A 26,642-nucleotide genomic window follows, 5' to 3' on the forward strand; every position below is an offset into this window, starting at 1 on the left:
CTATTGGCGCATTAAGTGACCGATCGAGCCAATCAGCACGAACCTTCTAACATACGGAAAAAACTGAAGTTGTCCTATTTCCTCGACAAGCAATGTCCGAGTTAGGTAAGTGTTATTGAATATATTTGGCTTATTTTTACAAAAATACTGCTCTTGTGGTCTCATATCGCAAACTGAGATTTATGTATGGAGGATTTCAACGGGGGGAGACAGCTAATATTAACTTTTAGTCTGTCGCCGCCATTATACCACCGAAGAAGCATATCCCGCCCTTCTTCTTCGGTCTTTTCTTCTTCTTCTCCTTGATATCAGAAAGTAAGCACCAGTGGTCCAAGTGGTAAAAGGGTTTAGTCGCTAGCAAATGCGTCGTTGACGCCCGCTGCCAAGGAGTAAAACGCAGGGTGTTTTATTAGCTTCCGAGCTAGCAGGATAGCTGGCTGCCACGCCGCGGACATGTTAGCAGCTTTAGGAAGATGGCCATCGCTGCATGTTAGCAGCAATCTGGTGGTCCGAGATAAAGCTCTTGGGCTGCTAACGGTTAGCCTTCGTTAGCTCGCTGATTAGCTTTCCTCCCAGCTGTTTCATATCAGACCTCCAACAACGAAGCAAACGGGACGTTTTTGAATGCGTGAAACATGAGTGACTTTTATTTTTTAGATCACCCCTCATCCAAGTCACATTGTCTCTGCAGTAACCGCTCTGAACTAACGGCTAGCATTTGAAATAACACAACCGTGGCGCAATATTAGCACACCGTAGGGAGGGAAATAATGATAGGTGCTTGCAGATAAATTGGCAACTGTATATCACATTTCTCTTTCTCCTTTATTGCTTGACTGAGGTGTAGTCAGTAAGACGTTACAGTTTCTGCAGGTAGGAAAGACCCAAACAGACACAGTGGGGCGTTACTGGTATGCCATGATATCAACAAATGGCATAAAACGAGATTTATCCATCCATTTATATATGAAGATTATTGCTTGACTTTGTTTTTAAACTTGTGTAAAATTTTCATGTTGTAAGTCAAGGCCAGTTAAGTTACTATATATGGTTTCTCACTGTTTGGGGTAAACATTTCTTTAAAAGTATGTGTGTGTGTGTGTGTGTGTGTGTGTGTGTATATGTATATATATATATATATATATATATATATATATATATATATATATATATATATATATATATATAGGAAAAAAGCTTAAAGAACTGTTTACCTAGGGTTTGTTTTTGTTTTTTTGACTGATACTGGCATTTTGGCATTATTATTTTTAAACATATAACACAAAGCACAATCCTGTCCAACTGCTTCATGGTACTTTGTGATGGTACTGTAAGGTGGCAGCAATCTTTAGTAAGATGCTGAACATTATACTTCAAAGACTTAAGTTCATTTTGGGAACATATGTACACACTGAAATACAGGCTGTATTATCCTGTGGAATGTTACTTGATCAGCTTTCTTCCATAAAAGACCAAAGTGGATTTCTGTGAAGGAAAGTAGTACATCTGAGTGAAAATTGAGGCCACTTTGAAGGAAAAAGAAATCGTCAACTGTAGCTCTACTGAAAAAAAAAAATACTCATGTATAACAAAGAGTGGGAAAAAATACTGTGGTACTGGTGGTACCACTTATTTTTTTTTTATACAGAATTAAATGAAAACAAATAATAATAATTATAATTATTATTATTATTAGTAATAATAATAATAATAATAATTATTATTATTATTATTATTATTATTAGTAGTAGTAATAATAATTATAATAATAATAATTATTATTATTAGTAATAATAATAATAATAAAATAAGTCAGTTTTACCAGTAGTAATACCTGAAATAAGAAAAACAAATATATGCAATTTAAGTATGATTTAAAAACTGCTATAAGTAGGGCTGTTCGATATGACCATACATATCGGATGATGATATGAAAACATCTATCGTTTCATGTTATATCGCTTGTTTCTTGGTGTCGTAAAATAGACTGTTTCCGGCAGTATTTTTTCATTCTTTTGCTGATCACTGTAGTAGCTATATTAAGTTCTGTCTTGCTCTTATATTTACAATAACCACACTACAGACGGACAAGTGACTTTTTTGTTAGTAACAATGGCGGTAAGACCATTGTGTGGTTCCGCCGTCCACTTGTTTATTTTCCACATGGTTATGAAAAGTCTGTACTATACAAGTTATGCCACAAACCGGTCCGCACCACAGACTCAAACACGACAGACCTCTTCAACCACCCACGCAAGAAGAGTATGGAGACGGTTTATGGATTAGGAGCAAAAAAGAGCTGTCAGGTGCTCAAAATAAACCTTAGACTCAAATGTTAGAACAGGCTTTTCTCTGCAGCACACCATGTAATAAGTACAAAGAAAATGGCAGCTGTTACAACTTATGTCTAAAAATGTATAGCTTCATGCATCAGTCAAAACACTTGTCTCCACGTACACGGCGCCCAGCTGAGAACACTTCACACAAGTTCAGTTGCTCGAGATTCATAGAATTTACAGAAAATGTAAAATTTCTGCGATTTATATCGTTGTCGGGATGAGAAATTTTTTTTATATCGGGAGGTCTTGGTCATATTGCACAGCTATAAGATCCTAAAACAAACAAAGCATTTTACCATTTATAGCTTAAAAATGTCTGTAATGGGTTAAATCTCTCACTGTATTACTGGATAGTGTGATATAAACTTTTGTAAGGTCCATTGACAATGATGTTGCTACTTTTATACTAGTGTATTCTTTAGAAATAGTGTTTCGCTAGACACAGCTACTGTAAGTTTAAAAATGGACTTCCCACCATTTTTATGCCATACATTTCACAAATTTCTAAAATGCTACACAAAAATTACACACCTGTCTTAACATTTAGAACAACTGTTGAACTAGATAATGTATAATGGGATTCATCAAAATACAACACTTGGTTTGGAAGTTATGACCACAGGTGAGGAAGTAGGTAGGGGCCAAAAAACATGATTTCCAGAAGAACACTGAAGTTTGAACTGCTCTGGGGCACTGCTGATTGCTCTCATGCAATGATACCGCTATCTGTCACGTAGCCTTATCTTTATTGATTGGCTGGGAGAAATCCATGTGGTTCTACAACCTCACAGTGAGGCATAGAGAGGCCAATTCAGATATCCATTAAAGATACTAGTTGGATTTTGGAATACCTGTGAAAGCTCATTACACTGTTAAATAAAACTATTGTTGCTCAAAAACCCAAAATCAGAGCAGTAAGACACACTTTTTTATGGCATATCTCACATACACCACCATGCTGTAAATACTAAATATTGTGTGCCAATAGTGTGTGTTTCTTTCTCTGTATGTTTTTTAATGTCTAATGTCTTTATTTAGACCGGTAAATAGGCTGTAATCAACAGGATTTAGGAAAGAAGTTGCATGTAATATAAAGAAATGGCTTGTTTTGCAAGTATGTTTTTTTGACTTTGCATTATTGTACGTACTTGTGTTCTACACTGTAATCAATCTGGTCCTTTATGACCACTTAAAATATCTTCATAAAAATGTTATATTGGAATTTCTGCTGCCCTCTTGGCCAGATCTCTCGTGAAAAAGACATTTTAATGTCACTGAGAGTATTTATCTGGATAAACAAAGCCACTATTGTTAAAGTCACTTAGAGAAAAAGTGATTGCAGCTTACATCGCAGGACAGGAATTTTATTTCTGGCTCAAACTTGACTTGGTATCATTCATGAGATATATGTGGATTTGTTTGACAGGTTAAGTTATTTACGACCATATATAAATACCAACAGTGGGTTTTTGGCACAACACTGGGTGTACCATTTACTTTGTGTGTGTGTGTGTGTGTGTGTGTGTGTGTGTGTGTGTGTGTGTGTGTCTGTGTGTGTGTGTTCACTCCTTGGGAACATTTAATAAAAACTAGGGGTCCACTCGGTGTATGATAGAAGAAAAAATATAGTAAAGGATTTTTTTTTATTGTTCATTTTGAGAATAAAGTGGAAATGTCAAGAGTAAAGTCAACTCCCTTAGTCCCTGGGCATTTTGCAATGTGCCTTCATGTGGACTTGTGAAATACCATCAGTCGCAGCCATGTCTTATAATGCACCCCCCCCCCCCCCCCCCCCCCTTCTGACTAGACACAATTTTCTGCATCACATTTTTAATACTTAACCCCACACTGTATTTATGTTCTAAGAGAAATAAGTTAGTTGTTCTCTAAGGTATGATTTTTAATAACTCATCTGCACAAGGCATTTTGTTGGGATTTCACCTGCCATGAACATAAATTTGACATCAGTGTGACTTGAAATTGGCCGCTTGATTAGTGCGCTTACAGTAAGAGATGTCATAGATGGTCGTATTCATTGTGATGCTTCCTCCTTGATGTCCACTGCAGAAAAGCAGCTATGGTTTAACACACAGTTCCCTCATGTGCTGATGCAGAATTAGTCTTTTCACAGTAAATTTGGAAACAGTCCTCACACACAGCCTTTGTCCACATCGCATTTTCCATTATCCAGCGATTGAAAAGAAACTTCTTTTCAGTGTCTGACCACAATCCTCTGACAAGGTCTACAGGCTGTTTGTCATAAATTAGAAAAATTTAGTGCCAGAGTTATCTGTGTTAATAACCACAGGTTTATCTTTAAAATGAAAGAATCAATTTTAGTTGAGTACGTCCTATCAGGATAGTTGCGGAGAGGCCGCACTGAAGATGTCTACAGCAGGTTGTTTGCTAAAGCAGTCAGTTTCTTTAAAGAGTACTCTGGTTTGTTAGTGTTTTCTAAGGTTATTTCTCACTCAGAACGAACTTTCACATCCAGTGTGTTGTATGTAGCTGCATTTTCATTAAATGTAGTAAAGAGTGCCAACGCTTTTGAACAGTTGGCCCTGCAGGCCGTGATCAGAGATCACTTACTGTAAATGGATAGTAACTTCATGTATTTGCTTGACACGCGTGGTTTCATTATGATTACCTTTAGGATGAATTAACATTGCATAATTATCAGCACCCTGACCTATATCAATACTTTGGCACTGGTGAGTCTAGTACCAGTACCAATTTATTACTGCTCTTAAGTCCCTATGCTTATTCATGAGATGTCGCATCAAAACAAAATCTAATTATATCGCCTGTATTAACCTTTATATTTCCTCGTTGTCTGCCAATTAAAATGATAAACCAGAAAGTGCGTTGTTGAATTGATGTGTTTCAGAGTTAAACACGTGTGCCTCTCACTGGGTTTCTTTCATTTTGAAAGGCTTCTTTTTTTCAAAGAGGAGCATTGCTTGTGGAGGTCTAAATGCTATCTTGTGAGTAGGAAGGCTTACAGACATAGTGTTTTGGTTATTACATTCGACAGGAGTGTGAGCTAGTCTGCACCACCAGTGGGTCCAATTACAGAACATATCTAATTGATGTTGGAGCTGAACACAAGCTCAGGCCGTGAAATGGCACAGAGACAGAGAGAAAGAGTTGGCAAGGTCTCCACCTGAGCAGCAACCTGCATGGTCAAAATAACAATTAGCTCGGCTCAGTGCATGGTGAGTCATCTTGGCAATCCCACAGTTTGCATACTGGCAATTGTGTCCAAGCTGCTGTGTTGATTAAATATGCAGACACTTCTTTTCATCAGAAGAGGGCAATGTTCACAACCAAACTCCAAATGTAAAGCACTTACAGATCTGTATAAGATTCACGTAGTGATGTTACTTATTCAAAGCATGCATTCGTTTTGAGAACTGTTGCACTTTTATCTACATCAGCTTGCATTGCTGCACTTCTCATGAAATGTTTTTTAATTTCTAATCCCCCTACAGCCATGGACAATTCGTCTGTCTACATGTGCTTCCCCTGCTACCAGGAGTTTAACACCCTGGAAGAGGTCCTCAAGCACCAGTTGACATGCACTGCTGGCGATGAACCGCCAGACACATCTGGAACCAACGCCGTCACCGTCCCGGTGCTGCAGACACAGGTGAGCGCTGACACAGTTGCCACTCTGCCGTTTTTGTCATGTGACTGTGATTTTTAGCTGGACAAAAAAGCGATTAAAAACCTTAAATTATGACAGCGTGGCCTGAAATAACCATCTGTGTGATACATAAAAGCCTCTGAATCATATCTGGAGAGTGACTTTGAAGTGACACGTTTAACTTTATTCATAAATTCACAATGCACTGCTACTTATCAAAGTAATAGTGACCTTGGTGCGAGCACTTAAGATGGTGTTGTTTGTGATTATTTACTGACATATTTCAAGGTGCTGCTGCATATTAGTCTCTGATTTATGTGCACCCTGACATCATACCTTTAATCACAGAGTAACCAGTAAGTCTTTTTGGGTTAGTGACAGAAAATTAGCGGTAATAGAAGTTAACAATGCATTTGCGTTGTCATTTTTTCTTGTTTGCCCATAATGGACATTAAAATGAAGAGAATCTCAGTTCATGATGGTTTTCTATTACATATTTTGGAGAAGAGAAAATTCTCCCCATTTTGGCTCTGGTTGTATTTTGACTGAATTAGGACTAGACCCCTAACCTTTACTGTTATGTACTCACAATAGTTGTGTGTTAAGGTAAGAAGATTATTAAACAGTTCAACTGCTTCCTGTCCAGTAATGAGAAAAGAACACATTTGCATGCTGTTCGTCTGAGTAATGAGTCACTACTCAGGGAGACGTGTGGTTGTGCGTTAAAAGTAGATTAAGAATAGACTGTTAAACTATTAATTCAAGCTTTTTATGTCAGAATGAACAACAAAACATGCTTTATAGTTTGAATAAGCTCTCACAGTCTGTACTTATCAGACTTGTAGGCTAAGCCCTGTTCTCAGTGTTGGTGTGTACAAGATTTTCTTTCTTTTTTTAAAGACATATATTAGGTTATGTCAGTGGTTCCCAAACTTTTTTTGCTAGGCCCCCCTTTGTTTTACAAGAAAAATGTTCGCGCCCCCCACCCCCCCCCGCACGCACATGCACAAACACATCCTCCAACCACACACACCCAAATTTTGCTCCATTGCGGTTTCTTTCACACCTCAAACATTTAGTAAACAATTAAGCAAATACAAGTAATCTGCAATAAATGACAGGTAGTAATCAAATAAACTACTAACTCTTTTACGCTACGTCCGCACCTACACGGGTATTTTTGAAAACGCAGCTGTTTCGTCCACATGTAAACAGCGTTTCGAATCACCGAAAACAGAGATTCTTTAAAACTCCTTTTTCGTGTTTACGTGTGGACGAGGAATACAGAGTTCGTCACTATCACTATCAATACATTTTTCAAAAAATGCCTCTCTGTACAAAATGGGTTTAAAAACATAAACAACTGTGGGATACTGTTTGTCCATGATTTGAACCGGGGGAACAAATCGTGGCAGGATCAGCCTGATATTATTTGTATCCCGCTGTAACTTTACTGTATAAAGAGCTAACATCTCCAAAATGCCAGGAGTAGTTAGTCATTACAAGTGTTTGTGAACTAAAAATCAAGAATGGGGGATACTGTTTGTCCCTGATTTGAAGAGCCCAGCGCTGCTCACAGGGAAAACCAATTCTGCAGGGGAGACCTACCTTGGCACTTGTGCAGGTGAAACCAAAGGGAAGATATGCTTCACCATATTTTCTAGTCTTTGGCTTAGAATGAAGTTGGTTTGGAAACATATTCAGCAATGCTTCATCTCCTGCTTTGCGTTTCTGTGGGCGCCCCGTGCTAGCAGTGTCCAAGCGTTTTGTTTTTTTTCCCCCCCTTTTCATACCGCGCCCCCCCCCCCTGCCATGGCTATGCGGCCCCCACACTTTGGGAAGGTCTGGGTTATGTGATGCAGTAGCTGCAGGATTAAAAGAAAAATGTGCCAGAATTGGTTTATTTTTGAGATTTAATTGGATAAACCAGAGCAGAGGAAAGTGGAAGAAGAGGAGGACATGTGCTGAAAGTGGCAGACCAGATTGAGATCCATGATGCTACATTTACATGTTATCCAATGAGGCTGGCTGAATCACCAGAGTGGTCCTCATGCTGCAGTAATAATGAACAGACTGTTTTCTTTTTGACCACCGTACCCTTTTGCTTCTGTGGGTGAGCTTTGCCATCTATGCCATTTTTTTCCCCTTAGCGTTTTCCTTCTGTATTGTTTCCTCTTGTATGTTAATACTGCTGTTGTTTTTATTCTTTGACTTGGCTTTTAGAGGGGTGCAGATATTTACATAATGCACTGTATTCACTATTTCTTACGGTGTGCTTTCAGGTTGGTAAATACTCTTTGGGAAAGCATTAGTCTTCTGAAAATGTGGTCTGAATTGCAGGGTTTGAAAGTTGCATAATGAAAAGAGTTATTCCATTTAACTTTGACATGTTGAGTTGAGTCTTGTGAAGTAGCTGCCACTTTTCTTTTTTATTATTTTCTTTTATTTGCCATTCCTGTGACAGCTTCAGAAAGCCCGCAGGGTTAAAAGCAGTCACTGCCCCTCGTTTAGCAGTAGGGCACGGCTGTCAAAGCTTGTGCCTGGACTTCCATCCTTACAGTCTTCACCATACGTCCATAAAGCGGCGGCGCTCATGACAGACAGATTGCATCCTGAGTCGCCAGCGGGAAGAAGAGCATGAGAAATGCATCAGTCAGAGCAAAAAAAACCCCAATAAATTAAAATAAATCCCCATAACTCAAATAAACATATTGCTCACATTTAACATCAGATAATATTTAGCGTTTTACTGCTTTTGTTTATGACACATTCAATTAATATTTTTTAGTAGTAGGAAAAAAAATACAAGTTGTGCAAACTGCTTGAGCTTTACAGCACTGTGGATTTGTAGAGTAAATACAAGCAGGCATTATTGTAAAGATGTTTGTTTAAAGAGCACAAACACAAAACGATGCTATCATTTAAAATAAAAAGTCAGTGAAATTAGTTTTAAAACGTGAGTCAAAAGGCAGTTAATGGCAGCATGTGTATTTTGCTTTTTATTTATTATAAAAATTGTATTATATGTTATATAATGTTTATGCACACTATCAAAACTACATTCCTAACTTGGGTATGGATGCAGGGCTTCCTGGGTCACCTGCACTGTCTGGCAGTGGATCCCGTGGCTTGCAGGATTGAGATTTGGGGAGTTTGGAGGCTGGGTCAGTGCCTTGAACTCTTTGCTGGAGAGATGTTTCTGCTATCTGGGAGGTACAGAAACATTTCCTGGACTAAAACAACCCTCTTAAGGGACTTACCCCCCCCTACCCACTAGGGTTTAAATAGCTGGCACGCTCCATGGTTGGAACTAAAGAAGCCATTGGATGAGAGGCTAAACATCTTCAGGAAATTTTGAAAAGTCCAGTTGCTTTCTTTTCTAGCTCCTTAGACCTGGACTGTGTTTAGGTACCTCACATGTGTCACAGTACCATCCATGTGAGGGCTATGAACAGTTACTCTTAATTTGATTATTGAAGTTTAATTAAAACCAGATATTTGGTTGTAAAAATTCATAATTTTAAAACAAATTAGCACTGTCAGTGCCTTCTTTGTTTTCTGAGCCACCCAGCATTTGAAGCTTGATTTCTACAACAAAAGTTGTTAAACCCAGCGTTGCTGTGTGGTTAGCGGAGTGCTATCCATCCATAGTACTGCATACTGTGTGAGTCAAAGTCACAACAGTGGGAATTTTGAATGAAAAATTAAGCGTCATTTTTGGCCACATTTGAAAGCACTGATCCACACGAATGCCAGAAGCCAAGGTTTCCCAGCAGGTCATTGATTTTAACGAGATGATCGATGTTACTCACTTTGCCTACCAGTGGGTTCAATGTTGTGGGTGATGGCTGAGTGGGTGTGTGTGTTGTGAAGCAGCTAGACCACATCTGAGGGTGGTCTTCAGTTCTCACACTCCAGAATACCACAACGAAGAAAATACAAATCATTACATGTGAGACATGTTGAACAGCTGTGATTGACAGCTCCAGATGCCTTTAACCCCAACCTTGATGCTCTGTTTTTATCATCCAAATGGGTGGAGGGCGCGAAGGTAAGACCCTGTGGAGTGACCCTTGCAACCCTGATGGGCCTTTTGATTGTTATCAGCCAGGCTGAGGCCTTATCTTGGTTGTCTGGAGCTCTCGGGGGAACCTTGGCTCTAAGCACACACTGCTTTAATTGACCTCAGTACCCCAACACTGAATTCTCATCTTTCATCCTTTAGAAAGAATAAAACTGGAAAAAAGGAAAAAAACCAAAGCGTGTTGACTTGTTATTGCAACAAGTCGTTTTATTTGTATAAACAAAGATTTTAAAAAGTGTCTTTATTCTTTTTCCTTTCTTGTCTTTGCAGCAACATATAATAAATATATCAAAGACAGATGCACTCCCACAGATTGAAGTTCAAGCAGAAGAGCCGTCTGTGCAGGCTGTTGAAAGTGCTCCCCCTGAGGATGAAGTCAGCACATCGTCAGATCAGCCCAGGATCCTCTACCAGTGTGGGGATTGTGATGAACTTTTCAAAAGCCTTGTACTTTGGCAGCAGCACCGTAAAGAAGGGGCATGTCAGCAGTCTGACATGTCTGAGAACAAGTCAAAACCAGATTCAGAAACTATGCCAGACACCTCCTCAGTCCAGAGTGCAACCATACCTTTATATTCAGTCGCTGAATCCTCTTTCTCACAGCATGAAACTAACAAAAATATCAATTCAGATGCAGTTGAAAAAGCTTTGCATGAGCTGGAGCAGCAGGAAGGTACAGAGACCAATTCATCTCAGAGCTCTGATCCTCCTATTTCCGAGGTAGTTTCAGTCTCAAATCCAGATGAGTCGTCACCTAAGAGAAGAGGGGCAAACAAAAAGCCAAAGCCTGAACCTGTGCTCTTGTGCGTGGACTGCGGCTCGTGCTTCGGCCTGGTGTCAGAACTAGTGGCTCACCGCAAGACCCAGCACGGCTTTGAGGAAGCTCTGCACCGCTGCTCCGTGTGTGGGGAAAGCTTTCTAAATACCACTCTCTTCCTCTACCACCGAAAACAGCACCGACAGAAGGGCGAGGAAAAGGCGGTAGAGGTTACGGAATTGACTTCAGAGGTTTTTACTCAGAGCAATGGCGCAGATCAGCAGGACCACGGTGCACCTTCTGCCTCCGCCAGTGTTGACGCCACTTTCACACAGCCGGAGCTGTTCGTGTGCACCCTTTGCCTTCAGAGCTTTAGCGACGAGGGAGGGCTGGTTACACATCGTAAGCAGAAGCACAACCTTAATGAGCCGCTACACACGTGTGCCCACTGTGATTTGAGCTTCATGAACACCACCCAGTACCTGTATCATTGGCGGCAGCACCGCTTCATGCCAGTGACAGAGATGGCTGATGGGGCAGAAGCTGGTGGTGAAACAGCCACCACCAAACCTCAGGATAGCCCACAGAGCACAAAGCGACTGCTTTCCTCACCTGGTTCGGCTGGTGAATCAGGTTCCCCCCTTCCTAAAAGAAGCAGGCCTTCCTTCAGGATCCTGAGTGCTAATGCACTCAAAGGTAAGTGAAATTCATTACTTTAAAACACAACTACAAGGCAGTAGTTGTTTTTTTTAACAAGAATTTTTGTTCTTTACTCAGGAAACAAGAGTTCGGATATTAAAGAAGAATTAGAGGCCAACACTGGTGCAGACTCGGACAACACCAATCACCCTCCGCCTGCCAAGCTGCTACAGGACTGGGCTCGAACACCACTCCCGCACGTGTGCCCGTACTGTGGCAAAACCTTCACGAGACGCGTCTTCCTCCGCACGCACGTCTACAGCCACACCGGAGAAAAACTTTTCACCTGCAAGGTGCCAATCAAACATTCAATCAGGGTGTCTCTGTCTCGAGTCTCGGGAATGACTTACATTTTTGTTGTGCAGAAGACTTTGATGAGATGATGTAATGCTGTGAAGTGAAGGCTGACATCTCCAGCCTCATTATGTTTGACAGATTCCTTGGTGTCTTTGCACAATGACGTCTGTTTAAAGTACAAAAGTAGAATCTGAGCAAATGTAGATATGAAAATGTCCACAAAAGTTTGGGCATCACTGAGCAAGTTACAGGTTCAAGTAAAAAGAAGACGGCTTCTACAATATAAAACTGATGAGACGACAGGGAAATAAGTGTGTGTGTTTGGTAAATTTCTGAAACATTTCAAGAATTGTAATTCTCTTACCTTTTTTCATTTAAAAAATTGGGATATGTGACTCGCTCAGAGGTTTCCATACTTCAACACGGCTTCATTTTCTTGCAAATAGTGTTTAAAACTGTTGACACTAATTCTGGTTATTGTTTTTGTGAAGGTCTGCACAAAGTCCTTCACCAACTCGCAGAGCCTGCTGCGCCACAGCATGAGCCACACGGGCAACAAGCCCTTCAGCTGTGATGTCTGTGGCAAAAACTTCTCCCAGGCAGCCACCCTGAAGAGACACCAACGCATTCACACATCGACACTACCTCGCCGCAAGCGTGGCCGCAAACCGGTACCAGCTCCGCCATTTAATATTAATCAAAATAGCTCTCTGATTGAGCATTTTATTTTCAAAATCTTGTAAAATATCTTAATATTTGTAAATATTGTTAAATATTATTGATATTGGAAGTGATTTTGATAGTAGGTGAAATGGTAGATGATGTGTTCTGTAATAAAAAGCTAAATGTCTAAAATCTTGCTGGCGAAACCCTTTTTATCAATATTGATTGCTGTGTCTGTCAATGCAGGTGTGCAGTTTGGACAACGAAGGAGCTGCTCATCTCTTCCCTTGTCCTAACTGTCCTTCACGCTTCAACACCGAGGATCAGCTCAACCATCACAAGTAATAACACTTTTTTTCTGACGTTATTTTTTACTTTTGGCACCTTGTATTTTGCTGGTATTGGTGGAAATAACTAGAACGTGTCAATATTCAATCAAATTCAAAATCTGTTTACCGCATAACTACATTAGAATTACATTTGCAAACAGAAGGCAGGACAGGATTTAGATAAACCTCCCTCCCTCTTGCCGGGAGCTGTAGCAGCTGAGCCGTGTCTGACCACTGAGCAAGACCTTTAAGCTGTGTAGCAAACACACTGAGATGTCTGTGTGCCCTTGAGCCACATATGATTGACAGACGCAGGCCCAGTAAATTAAGATGAGAACGATAACTGCACAGAACAGGAGAAAGAGCCTGGTCATGTCCTACCTGGCTGAACAAGGGGGATAGAATGTACACTACAGACTGTGTGTGTGTGTGTGTGTGTGTGTGTGTGTGTGTGTGTGTGTGTGTGTGTGTGTGTGTATATATATATATATATATATATATATATATATATATATATATATATATATATATATATATATATATATATATATATATATATATATATATATATATATAATAAAATTCATATAATATTGACTTAACATGATCTAGTGTGCTAAGTACTATTGTCACTATTTCTTCCTCATTAAACCCAAAGACTTCACCAAAATGTAATCATTTTAAGTCTTTTAATTATCTTGATGTTACGCAAAACACTGAAATGGTTACTGTTACATTATCTAGGAGGAATAAATCGACATCATTGTAGGAGATTAATAAATGAAATTATTATTTTGGTGAACAGGAAAATGTGGAGGGGCAAAAAAAGGCTCATCTCATTGTCTTGATGACATCCTCAAGTTCACTGGTTTCTGTGAAAAACTCTTTAAAACCTGAACGATCTCATTTTGAAACGGTGTTAACTCAAGGTTCTTTACTACCTTTATCCTGAGCTTTAAACTGCAACGCACACTCTTTATGAGGACACACAATGCTAAGACCTTTAGTTAAGATTGTGGGTTAGTTGTTTTTTTTTTTTTTTGTAATGAATTAATTTTTTTATATTCCCAAGTTCAGTTCAGTTCTTTTTTTATTTCAAACATATACATTCACCAACGTTTCATAAAATCATTCCATACAGAAATAAGCCTTTACACATAAAAAGATATTTGGTTTCCTTTTAGAGAAGATGAAGGTATCAAACTTCTCCTGAAGCTTCCAGCAAGAAAGCAAGTAAGAGTATTTCCAAAGTGGTAGAGAGAAGGGTACGGACGTCTTAGATGTTTACGGAATCTGCAGCATACAAATGTGTCTCATTTGCATGTAAAATGATTCAACATTGAGCTCATTTTCTGCTGATTGAAATATTGATGAATCAACAGGGTTTAAATTAGGTGTCAGAGTACATCTAGTTTAAACCCTGATACTTTACATGTGACGTGACCCCTGCTCGTCAAAGAACATCCGTCTTGGAGGGGGCGGCCCTGACGGGGATTTTAATCCTTCTATCTGGCTCGAGGTCAGCTGTCCCTGAAATATTGAATTCTATTGTCATTTAACAGGGAACAGAAAGACTCTGGCCTTGGATGGTCTTTGCACATAACCTCTAGCTTCCAATTTTACTTTGAATTAGTCATGTGGCGGATTAATACAGATATTTGTATGTAAGTTGTGGAAACTGAAAACATCATCCCTGCTTGTTCTGATTACGAGAAGCTGCACGCACAGCAAAGAAGTGTTTTTTTGTTTTCTCCTTGTAAAAACAGGCCTGATGCAGGAGTAGGTGAATACATCCTAGCAGTTCTCTCCTCCCCTAAGGCTATACCCAGTGTAACGTTATGCAGAGGATAAATATAGTCTTTCATGTCTAACCCTGACGCCTCCCAGTTTACTGCTGTTCTTTTATCTCCGGTTGTTTGTACACTACGCTGGTACCCCTCATTTGACCTGACGTACAGCTAAGTACATACGAGGTGGCAGATTAAGACCAAAACATGACTTTAATTACACACTTTTATGTGTCTCTGAATTAGGACTGCTTAAGTATTCATATTGGGAGCTATAATTGTTTAATTTTATATATGTTTATGTCCTTGGCCTATGATTTAAATGTTTTTGGCTCTGTTTGAATGTAGCATTAAAAAATCTGTTAATACTTCTGTGTTTGAACAGATTGTTGCACACCAGCCACCCCTTCCCTTGCGCCGAATGTGGAGAGGCCTTCAAACGTAGGAAAGACCTGGACCTGCACTCCCTCATACATCAGGGTAAGAGTTCAAGACTTGGACTTGTATTTTATATTTTTATAGTTAGCAAGCAGTAGCCCGATTTTCTTTGATATTGATTTTGGTGTCCATTATTCTGACCTTATTCTTTGCCCGAGTTTTTGCACTGCGTCATGTGTTAATCTTACTTCCATCAAAGAGGAAGAGAAAAAGGCTTTTGTTTGGTTTTTTTTAAATCAGCAAGCATTGATTCAATGAGAAATGAAGAAGCTAATGAAAAACAAAACTGCCATTCGTTTATTCATTACAACACGTTTTACCTGAAAACTTTCTGGACTACAAGATAGCTGTAATAAATCATGGATTTTTCTGGAGAGGAGAACAAGTGAGTCTGTTTTATTATTGTTTAGTTATTTACTAATAGCTAGCAAGCTAATGCCAGAAGGGCTTCTCCTGGGTCTTAAGATAAATGCCTCCTTGAACAGAATAAATTGTAGTGATAGTCAAAGCTTTTGCTTTATATAATTACTATCAGCATCTTTTAGACACACCAGATATCGATATTGGTAGTAACGCTAATACACAGCTTTTATGCCAATTTGGCAAATGATATGCATCTGTACACATTTTGAGCATTGTGTAAGAACGATAATCAAATGTCCATTTTGAAGATTTGGAACCCAAATTTAAAGATGCACAAGATGATGATAGTGGTCACACTTTAGTGCTTAATGCCCCTGAGGTCCACCACACGGGACACTTTGTATCATCTTATTACTGTGTGACCTCTATCCAGCTTTCACTTGTTGGCTCAGTCTTTAGCCTTCGTATAGTTTTATCATGTTCAGCAGCTTTTTATGACCCTATAGCTCAAGCTCAACTTGCTCCAGGAATTTAACATGTATATATTGTATTTTTTTGAATAGGTGAAAACAGAATAGTAGCATAGCAGATGTTAGGGAGAAGGTGCTATGTCCCATTGTTTACTAAGGACACAATAGTTGAAACTGACCCAGTGTTTCAAAGATTACTGTCCTGTCAAAACATGGATAATTGACTTGTCGGAAATCGGTCTGCAGAAGCCCTGAAAGGCTCTACTCCAGAGGAGAATATTATAGTCATTACTACGGTCAGAACACAGTTAACTGTGTAGTTGTCATTGCACCTTGTAGCTTGATAGCATTCATCTCGGAAACACCTGAAAATACTTTCCGAGGCTCTGCCAGTCAATCATACTCCCGACAGGGAGAAAATACTGAGAACCTGTGCTGTTCTGTGTAACCTAAGAGAAGATGTCATTCACAAAGAAGCAGAATGAGATGCTGAAATGTCCTCTACCAATGCATAGCTTTGAAACTAACATTATATTAAAATAAAATCAATGAAATCCCTTTATATGAGATTCTGACAAAATATTTCCAATAAGTGGGTAGAGCCAAACCCGCTTGGCATCTTTAGTTAAAAGAAAGGGACACAGCACTGCCACCTTCTGGTATGATTTAACTTATTGTATATCTTTATTCTTACTCTGACCATGAGTTAAAGTTTGCCAATGTGTGTAAATAAATAGAATTAATCATTTTCATGTGATTATTTTATAACAATTTGAGAAATGGGTCATTCTAAATGAGTAAGCCCCTAATATTAGGAAAACAAAAGCCATCTCACACCATTTATTGTACTATTACAAATGTTTTAAGTCTGGTTGGCATGTTTACAGTTTACAAATTTTTCTGGGTTTAGTTGTGACATAATTTAAACCCCTCTCGTTTCTGCCCACGGGCGGCTCATCAATAACATGTCAAAGCAAGTATTTAAAGTAGAATTTTTTTTAAATTGATATTGCATCAAAAGTACTCATCATAGGGCATATTGATAAGAAACTGTTGAGCATGACTTTGAAGCAAAAAATTTGTCAGTTTGGAACATGCCAAGCTGAACATGCTAGTTGGTCATAATGACTCGATGATAGTTGCTCATAATGACGCAATGATATTCTGGACAGTTTGCTCTGTTCATCCTCTGACACATCATGCGTGTGTCGTCAGCGTCTTGAGCAGCTGGTACCAGCAGTCCACTACCATGGCAACATTATGGGCTGCATTTGAGATGATATATGTGGGTGATATTTGTGCTTCAGGTCAACGTTACACACTTTTATTCGGTTCACTGCTCATTTGGACGAGACTGTTCCTTTGTCCTTTTTGGCGAGACTCACCTGCACTTGAGTGCTTGTGGTCAGACTTCAGTTCACTATCATACTGACTAAAGGGGAAAGAAATGCTATGTCTATAAGAAGAAGACGAACAAAGTACAACACTTGGTTTTCCCAACATGCAGTTGGGCATGGTGAAGATCGAGAGGATGACTATGGGTATGCTACTGCAAACAGGTCTTTGCATATTTCATCAGAGGTCATCTGTCTTAAAAGTGTGATAGGTTGCTTTGGTCAGGATACTCAGGGACATGATGTCCCTCTTGGTGTCACGGAGCCTCCTACACTACAGATATTACAAAGTGATTGAGGATATGTGTGTGATTTTTTTGCATGTCACTGGTTGCTGTTGGATGTGCATGTTTATTGTTGACATCTACGTTAGCTAGCAACAAACTGGATAAATGCATACACTTCTGTCTGAACTGGAGATAAAAAAAAAAAAAGTGGCAGGGCACCATAAGGTGAACACAGTGTCCCATATCCTTACTTTATTTCCAAAGTTTTACTATTTATCATTGAAGGGGTTTTAAATTGTGGTGGAGATGCCGAGAACCCAGCTGTTTACATATCTTGTTGTAATAGAAAAACTAGAGATGATTTTCTGATCCAGTGAATGATTGTAGAATAATGCAGATTCAGCCAAAAATGGCTCTAACCATTTGCTTGTTGTTAATTTACAAAAATATGCCTATGGTATATGCGTTCTTCAGTGCATTAGGTCAATAACTTTCTATTGATTAGCGTGCCATGTGGAGTGGAGGAGCAAGGTGGAGGCAAATGAATTGGGTCAACATGTTGACACTTCATCTTAATCAGGGGGTGTTGGCACACCAACCTCATTAGTTACGCTTGAAGAGTGAGCGTGCGGCAGAGGTCAGAGGTACAGGGCTCCTCTGAGAAAAATGATTGGAGAGATTGATCTATTGATCCATCCAGGGCCATAGGCTGAGATTGCCCTTGTTAAAGGTTTAATTAGACGTTTTCGATAGGGAGCAGAGTGGATCTCCCCCACTGGGACAGACTGTACAGATGGTTAGCAAATTGCAAGTTATTGGCATGACGTCCTATGGACTTAATGATGAACCATCAGTGTCAGCAGTTCCCCAACCAGATTTTTGAAAGCTACCCAGGGAGCGAGGAAGTTTGGTTTACTTTGGTTGTGATGAATCAGTTAGATAATGAATGATCTAATTGACACAATTTTGCAGTTTTATAATGTTGTATAGCTCAAATAGGTAACGAGTTAATCACGGAAATTAATAACTGATTAACCAATAAATACTAACAGCTTTTATATATTAAACAAGAAATGAAATGCTCATTAAAAGTATGTTTGACTGTGCGACCAGTTGACTAGATCTGTAAATGTTGTTCCAGTCACTAGTCGGCAACAGCAATACTAGTTGGTTAAACATATGAATTTTTTATCATTTTCATCTTAGGTGTTATGCAGCTAGCTGGAGCTGCAGCGCTGGGAGATGGCAACACCCCATTGTGTGATGGGAAGTTGTAAATAAGCGACGAGTACAGTTCTGCTGTACCTTTTGCAGTTTTATGTTGGCTGTTTCAAAATGAAAAGCAATCTGGCATATGACAACTCAACCACATTCTGCACACCTGAATAAAAAAGGCTGGTGGCGGTGCTAATGTCAGCCACACTTGGGAAATTAATGTGACGTGACTCTGTGTGCAGCAAGTGTGAATATGTGCCACAAATTGGCACACATTTTGGCATCATTTAAAATACTATTTGGTTATCAAATAATGGGATTAAAGGTTTCAAATAGCTCTTGAATACATGCAGTATTTGTGCAGGCAGCATTTGACCTCATCCATTAGATTGCTCCCTTTTGACTGTTATCTGAGTGTGTTTTAATAGACTTGACTAGACAATTAATTTCATTTACATTTCTTCTCTCACTCAATCAGCTAGTGCATTAGTCGCTGGAAACATCCCTAGTGAAAAGTTCTCAGAGCCTAAGATAAACTAATCAAATTGCTTATGCAACACTCCAAAAGCAAATAATTTTTAATATAGGGTGATGTAAATGTAAAAAATGTTGAAATGCACTCTGATAATTTTTTGAATTTCTATTCACAGGCATGATTGTGATACCTTACGTAGCTTTTCTACAAGTCTGATTACTATACTGATATCAACCATTCCCCTGAAGTGTAACGTTTCTATACTTGGCTTTAAAGCCTTCAGGATCATTTTTATCTTGTAGTAGCATAACATTAAACAGTCAGTGACCCACTGACTTGATGAATGCACTAAAAGTTAATAAACTGTTCTTCAAAATGACATTGATAAAGTAACTCTGTTTAATGGGGATCGGTTACATCTGGCCAGTACTCAATATGTTTAATGAGATCCACCTTGATGTCATCCTGGTGATGCAAAGAGCAGCAGCTTGTCACAGCTGAGCTCAATAAATGTTAGTCGCTTTTGTTGTCTTTGTGAATCATTATAAAAAGGGCCGCTGGTCATTTTTTAATAGGTGAGCTAAATGACGGGTTGTTTTTGGACTCTTTGCAACAATTCATGTTTTGCATCTTTTGGCACCGATTTGTCGAGTTGAAATCATAAACGGTAAACAGAGGCCACATTATTTGTTGACTCTGGCTGCGGCAGATTGTTTGGCCACTGTTGCCGATTCTGTATGTACCACCTGTCACTGCGCGATTGCTGGCCCAACATCAGGCAGTCGGCAAGCTCAAACCAGCCATCAGATTTCAGCACGGCCATTAGCGTGTAGTATGATGAGAAATTATGACCATCTGTCTAAAATCCGACACTGTTCCATTACAGACAAGCAGCCAGCAACATGCCCTCACTGCTCATCCCAGTTTATCAACCAATCAGTGCTGGAAATCCATCTCCAGCGTTGTCCTACTACCGAAGAGGAGAAGAATACCGGTCGTGGGAGGGGCCAGGGCCGAGGACGCTGCACTGGACAGGTTGGAGACATAAAAAAACATTTTAAAGAGAGGATGTGAGCCAGAGTGTGATTTGTTTTTTCCAATCGAATAGCTGACGGGGTTAGTGAGGGAGTGGCGATGTGTCTCACGGTCCACATTTGGAGTTGGATTGTGACATCGTACTTTAGATAAGTAGACAAAAATTTAGATAATGACGACACAGTTTCTGACATTTCATTCTGGTTTGTCTCCCTCTCGTCTCCTTTCCCTTCCTTTTCTTTATTCCGCCCTCAGATTGAGTGTGACCTTTGCGGACACCGTTGCATGACCCAAGAGGGGCTCGACCTTCATCGTTTATCCCACACAGGCCAGACACCTCTCAAATGCCCAGTGAGGCCATGCCGCCGCCGATTTATCTCTAACAGTGCCCTGGAGGAGCATGTGCTGGCGCATTTTCAAGGAACGCTCAGCAAGTCCAAAAACCGACCCCGCTTCCGTTGTCAGATTTGCCACAAGGAGTTTGCCTATAATTCCACCTTCAACGTTCATATGAGGACACACACTGATGAGAGGCCCTTTGAGGTAAGAAGCACGGTGGCGTGTACTTGTGTAAAGGTAGTTTCTTTCGGTCTTAAGAATCCTATTTCTCTCTCTTTATACAAGGTCTTGAAATCTTTTAAACACCTGTATTTCAAAATGAAACTGAGAGCTGCCTCATCCCCATCCACGGTCACACCCGCTCATAGCTGCGGCCATCTCTCTGGTTCCGGACCATGGCCATTTGTGTGTGTCCTGCGGGTGTTTTCTCCCTCTCTGTGTACCTGTGATTAATGGCAGGGCTGAGTTAGGGCCTGTCAGCTCCCCTCTGTGCCTGTTACTATTCTGGGATTCTCTCCCTCTCTCTCTGCTGCTCTGGTGACGAGGCAGGACATCAACTATAGACCCACCCAAGCCCATCTCAGCTTTAGAAATTGATTTAATATTTGTGGCTTCGCTTTGAGCCATGATCTATCAGGCAGGCTAAGGACTGCGGTTCAAGGAGCACCGGTTCTCAAACACAGAGGCAGTTACGGGGATGCATTTTAATTTATATCAAATATACCTTGTGTTCCTGGAGGAACATATGTGTTTGCTCAGTTTATAAAGAGCAAACTTCACAGGAAAAGTAATTATATTAGAGTGTATTTCACAGAGATACTGAAACTGCAGATCTGTCAATAGGGATTGCAGTTTCAATCTGAGTGTCCCCAGTGGGAATCAAAGCAAAGCTCAATACTGTTACTCCTCTGTAGTGCTTCAGGTTTAATCATCTATCTACTTTTATTTCATTGTCTGCGCTCTTTTGGGAGCGAACAGAACAAATGTTGGTGTTGCAGGAATGATGCTGTTGAACTGTTGATTACTAAAATGATTATTTAGAGAAGTCAAGCTCTTAGATCACTGCTAATATTTTTTCTGTTGTGTAACTCATACTCTGTGTAATTTATTACACTCCCCTTACATGCAGAGCTGCAGGGTTTAGTCAAATCGATTATTTCAGCGACAGAATGTTCATCATTAGCCTGTGACGAAGCTGAAAATGACAAATGTTCTCTGGCTTCTGCTTCTTATTTGCTGGTTTTTCAGCTTTTGTCAGGTAAAACACGATATTTGAAGACGTATTTCCTTCATTTCTTTTTTTTTTTTATCTGGTGTGTGGATGTCTTATTGACCAAACAATTAATTGCGTGTGTGGGACTGATGATGATGATATCTTTTTATTGCTCTGTATTTGTCTTTCCCCCTCTGTCTTCCCTATCCCATTTTCTTTCTGCTCTTTCTGTGTCTCAGCCAGGAGTGCTGCATCTGCAGAAAAATGTAAAGAGAGGGTTTAGGAATTAATTGCAGTTGAGTTTGTGTGCTGCCAGAGTTGTGAACTTAACTTTCTCGCCTCTCTCTCACCTTTTCCCCTCTTCTCTGTTCTTCCACCAGTGCGCCACATGTGGTAAGCGCTTCCGCCAGCTGCCCCATCTTCAGGATCACGAGCGCATCCACAGCGGCGTGCGGCCTTTCTGCTGCTGGATTTGCGGCAAGAGTTTCAGCGTCGCCGCTCGTCTCACCGAGCACGCCCGCACCCACAGCGGCGAGAAGCCTTACCCTTGCCCTCATTGTCCCGCTGCCTTTCGGTCTCGTTCCAACCTGGATAAACACATCCGACTTCACGGGGACCTGCCTCCGGAAACAGCGGAGCAGGTGGTTAATGCAGCTGAAGCTGCTCAGGTCCAGAAGGTGCTGGAGGGAGCCAAAGCACTGTCATCTTTGGCCACCGTGGAAGAGGTCGAATCTGGCTCTGTGCAGACCATTTACGTGCTGCAGGGAGCTGAAGGGGCTACCGAGACCGTAATGATCCCATCCGATCAACTCAGCAGTTTAGAGGGAGCGTCGCAGGTTGTCATTCTGCCCTCCTCTGTCCTGGGAGCTCAGGCCATCACTGTTCCCACCATCACAATGGACGGCAGTGAAATCACCATGGTGGAGACGAGCCAGTCACCACAGCATACCATTGAGTTCATTATGGAGGAGACTGTTTGAAGATAGCTTAGGAAATCGTGGACAACAAGGACATGAAAAACACTGAATGATTAATCGCTAATATAGACTGCTGGTGATCTAAATATTTTGACAGATGAAGCCAATACCCTGTATGTTTATTGTCTGGCAGATTTCCAAGAGAGTTTAAGCAAAACTCCCCACCTGTGTAATAAGTTTTCTTGAGCAGACAAGTGAATTTATGACATAGAGGAAACATTGAGCGGAACACTCACACACTAAATTAGCTTTTCAGACTAATAGAACTGATTGTGTGCATTTACTGCCCCTGTTTATTAGGGGACGACGTGGTTGCCTATGAAGTGTTCTCTGCTTTCTTTATAATAAAACGTTTGAGCATTCACTCTTGTGAGCGTCGATCATTTTATTAGGTGGATGACAAGAGGGCATTGCCCCCGTCTCATCAGATGGGACAGACTTTATAGGTCCTGCTGTAAATTGGCACCTCAGCCAACATTAGGAAGTAGCTTGAGCTGAGAAACATAAAGACCCGCTCAGCAGCAGTCGCTGTCGAGATTTTCAAACCGCTGTTTCTTTCTGTCACACACACACAGACACACACTGATGTTAGCGAATGGCACAGCGAAGCAGAGTAATGTGTGTAGATCAAGTCTAATGCTCCAATAATTTGTAGGACATTACGTTATTGATTTGTTTTGTGCTATAATTAAATACAATAATAATAGGGATACGGCGAGATTCATGATGATTTAACTGAAGTACAGCATTATGCAGTGGCAAGTTGTGTAATGAAATTATCCAGCACTTGCTGTATAGTTATCAAAAATAATGATCCTATTTGTGTCTGAATTGGAAGAGGCATAATGTGATATAAGTTTTGCCAGCGCTGCAGTAGCCCATTATAGGCTTCTAAAGTGCAGTTTATGGCTGTCTCCCACCCAGTGATTGCTGACAGGGGGGTTTGAGACCACATACACGCAGAGGCACTCAGTCTTAGTTTGTTTTCATGTCATAGAGGCAGAAATGCTGATGATTGTGCGGGTAACTGAAATGGGGAAATGGCAGCATTTCTGCAGAGTGAGACGCACATCAGGAAATAGAGGGCTCCTGAGGAGCAAAAAGAAGCCGGTGCCAAAACTTGAGGAGCTTTTCGCTGCTTTTTTTTGAGACACTCAAAAGCCTGTGAGTCAATAAATTCCTTTTTTTTTTTTCCTCTTCCTGGCAAATCATGAGAGCTGATATTCTGGTGGAGTGCCATTTATTATACCTGCTGCTTGACATTGAAACAAAAACACACAAACACGCAGACATAATGAAATTGTTGATGCTGGCGGGGAAATCATGAGACCGGTGAGGCACACTAACTGCAGCGCCAATGTCTTTTTGATCTGTGGAAGACGGTATGTCATCAGTAGATCAGACTTAATCTTTTCATGGTTTTTAATTTAATCCTAGTCATTTAGAAAAAAGTAAAAGTAATTTAATCCCTACTTGTCTGTAGTTTAATGAGGTTTCTCATGCAGTGCAGTTTCTTGCAGTTATGCTAACTACTAAAAAACCTACAGTACTGTCTGTAGACACCCCTCTTTATATTTTGTCTTGGAAATGGAAAACGGGTGCAGTAGTTTACTGAAGAACTGAGTTTGTGCATTTCAGTGAATTACCCAGGAGTTTTTTGACCACCTCTGTACATACTGATGATGATTTAAACAAAAAAATGTGATTAATTGCTTCACAAAATAACTCCTAAGTCTGTTATGTGTAGTTGGAACACTGTTTCATCCCTTAAGTTAGGAGGCTTCAGTGAAGGATCAACTGAAGGTCCGCATCAATTTATTTCTGTTTTTTAAGGACATAACTTTCATATTCTCTTCTCCACTCACCCAGTTTTCTCAAGTTTTAAGGTTCCACTGCTCAATAGTTGTTTTTTTGTTGTTTTTTTTAGCAGCTCTTTGAGAATCAACTTCTTGGTCCAGAAATAGACTTTTATGTCAAACTTTGCTATGTTTGGCTTTTTTCTGTAGATTTAACTGAATAAATGAGAACAAATGTGGTTTTTTGCAGCAGGCTGCTAGTAACAAAGAGCCTAAAGACACAATTTAAAACTGGTTGTTTGCCAAGTTGTCTGTTATGTGTAGACACGATTCTGGTTCATCCCTTGAGTTATGTGCCTTTTTATGTTTGAATGATTCATAGGTCAGTGTTAAGTGGCTTAAAAAGTAAACATTCCTCTGAAAATGGGACAAAGGCTGGACTGAAAATGAGTCGAAAATGTCCAAGCCAATATTCAAAGTCAAGATCGCCTTAAAAAGTAAAAGTAGAAAGCCTGGCTCATGAAATCGGGTGAATATGAAGAGGTAAAGAGTGGCTCAAGTCTTTTGCAAAGTGCTAAACAGAGTGAATGTGCAAATTTTAGAATAGAGACACAAATGCGGCTGAAACGAGCTGCACTCATTAAAATTATTTACTATAATAGGAGAGTGATCAGATCTTCCATTGTCAAGTAGATTACAGTGTTTATGAAAATGGAGCGTTTAAAATAATCGGCATACAGAAATAGATCTAGTGTTTAAAAAACATAACCGCTCATTAAAATGGTGAGATGTTCAGTCATTATAGCATCGATCGGAGGAGATATAACATTTATAAAACCGAGTTGAGTTTATTCATCTATCTATCTAGCTGTCTGTCTGTCTCAGGCAGCACAGTAACTGATTTTTGTGTACACTAGAGTAGTAATATTATGTTAATATTCTTGCAAGTGCTGTGGTGATTTTTGCAATTATGTTTTAAAATTAATCATGGCTTGTATAAGCTATTAAAGCAGGGAGAGATAAGGGCCTTTTCTTAATTTTAATACAAGCAAATGAAATGCTGCAACTATGCAGCCACATAACCGACATATTCACGAGTGTCCTCATTGCAAACAAAACAGCCCGAAACGAGCACACGCAGTAGCTTCTCTCACCGTGGGCATCCCTTTGATTCCCACTTCTGCTTGTATCATAAACACTAAAAATACCTAAGTGACCCTCTGGAGAGGATGTGCATGTTCAGCTTTTAGCTCGGAGCAGCAAACTCGCTGACATCACAGTGTCCCGAGCAGGTGGAGGACGCCACGAGCGCTGTTTCTGGCTTTCATCTCCAGGTAAGCGCAGCACTGCAGCTACCGAGTCAATATGGAGTTTTTAAGTGTGGCCTAAAAAGTAAAAGCAGTCAGCAATATTTGGAGTACTTTTTCATTAGAGGCAAGTGAGTGAGCTTTATATGTGTTACCTTTAAAAATTTTAGCATGACGTGTGCAGGTAACTCCTGCCAGGTGTTTTAACCGTGTCTCACTTTTCCAGCTAACCTTTTAGCTAGCTGCTGGTCCAGCCACTTATTTTAATCAACTTCCATCATTTGTTTATACTTTAACAGAGTCATTTAATGTTTAATTTTTTGTTTGGAAATGACTCGAGCAATTTAAATATGTATTTATTAGTTTAGCCTAAGATTTAAGTTTTCCATCAACATTTACACAACTATGTAACTATTACTTTTAGCCATCTTATTTTGTTGCTTGTTCAGCCACTTTTTTCTGTTTAAATAGAATTTCACTGGAGTTTATAAATAATTATAATATTAACGAGAGCTCTCCAACAATCAGATGATCACCTATGAGCAGGATGACCAGCTGTCATCCTTAACTCAGCATTTTTTTCTTTGTCCCCTTCTCACATTTTGAGATAGTCTCCCATATTTTGATTGCTTTCTCAAAAAGTCTGGCTTTTACCCAAAGTATATGAAGGGAAGGCTTTTTACTATATTCAGAACTTCAGCCTGTCTAATGCCACACTCATCAGGGAAACCAAAAAGTCACAGGCTTTGCAGATTTGGGTGACTATGATGGAAGCTGCCATGAAGAAAATAA

General features: G+C 40.0%; 1 protein-coding gene across 1 annotated transcript; it reads left to right on the top strand.

Moving 5' to 3' along the window:
* znf574 (zinc finger protein 574) lies at positions 1–23,111 on the top strand. Its single transcript, XM_084943870.1, has 10 exons — positions 1–105; positions 5,831–5,988; positions 10,340–11,522; positions 11,604–11,818; positions 12,314–12,493; positions 12,732–12,826; positions 14,987–15,081; positions 20,070–20,218; positions 20,474–20,761; positions 22,151–23,111. Exons 1-10 carry the CDS (start codon positions 93–95, stop codon positions 22,748–22,750), a joined length of 2,976 nt encoding a protein of 991 aa, XP_084799996.1. The 5' UTR covers positions 1–92; the 3' UTR covers positions 22,751–23,111.
* The last annotated feature ends 3,531 nt before the right edge of the window (positions 23,112–26,642 follow it).

This window comes from Perissodus microlepis, chromosome 11, assembly GCF_051167445.1.
Source record: "Perissodus microlepis isolate ML-2025 ecotype Zambia chromosome 11, ASM5116744v1, whole genome shotgun sequence".
Taxonomy (NCBI): Eukaryota; Metazoa; Chordata; class Actinopteri; order Cichliformes; family Cichlidae; genus Perissodus; species Perissodus microlepis.

Coding starts and splice junctions, on each gene's coding strand:
- znf574 (XM_084943870.1), top strand. Junction 12,827..14,986: donor GATCAGCTCAACCATCACAA/GTAATAACACTT, acceptor GTGTTTGAACAG/ATTGTTGCACACCAGCCACC. Junction 20,762..22,150: donor CTGATGAGAGGCCCTTTGAG/GTAAGAAGCACG, acceptor TTCTTCCACCAG/TGCGCCACATGTGGTAAGCG.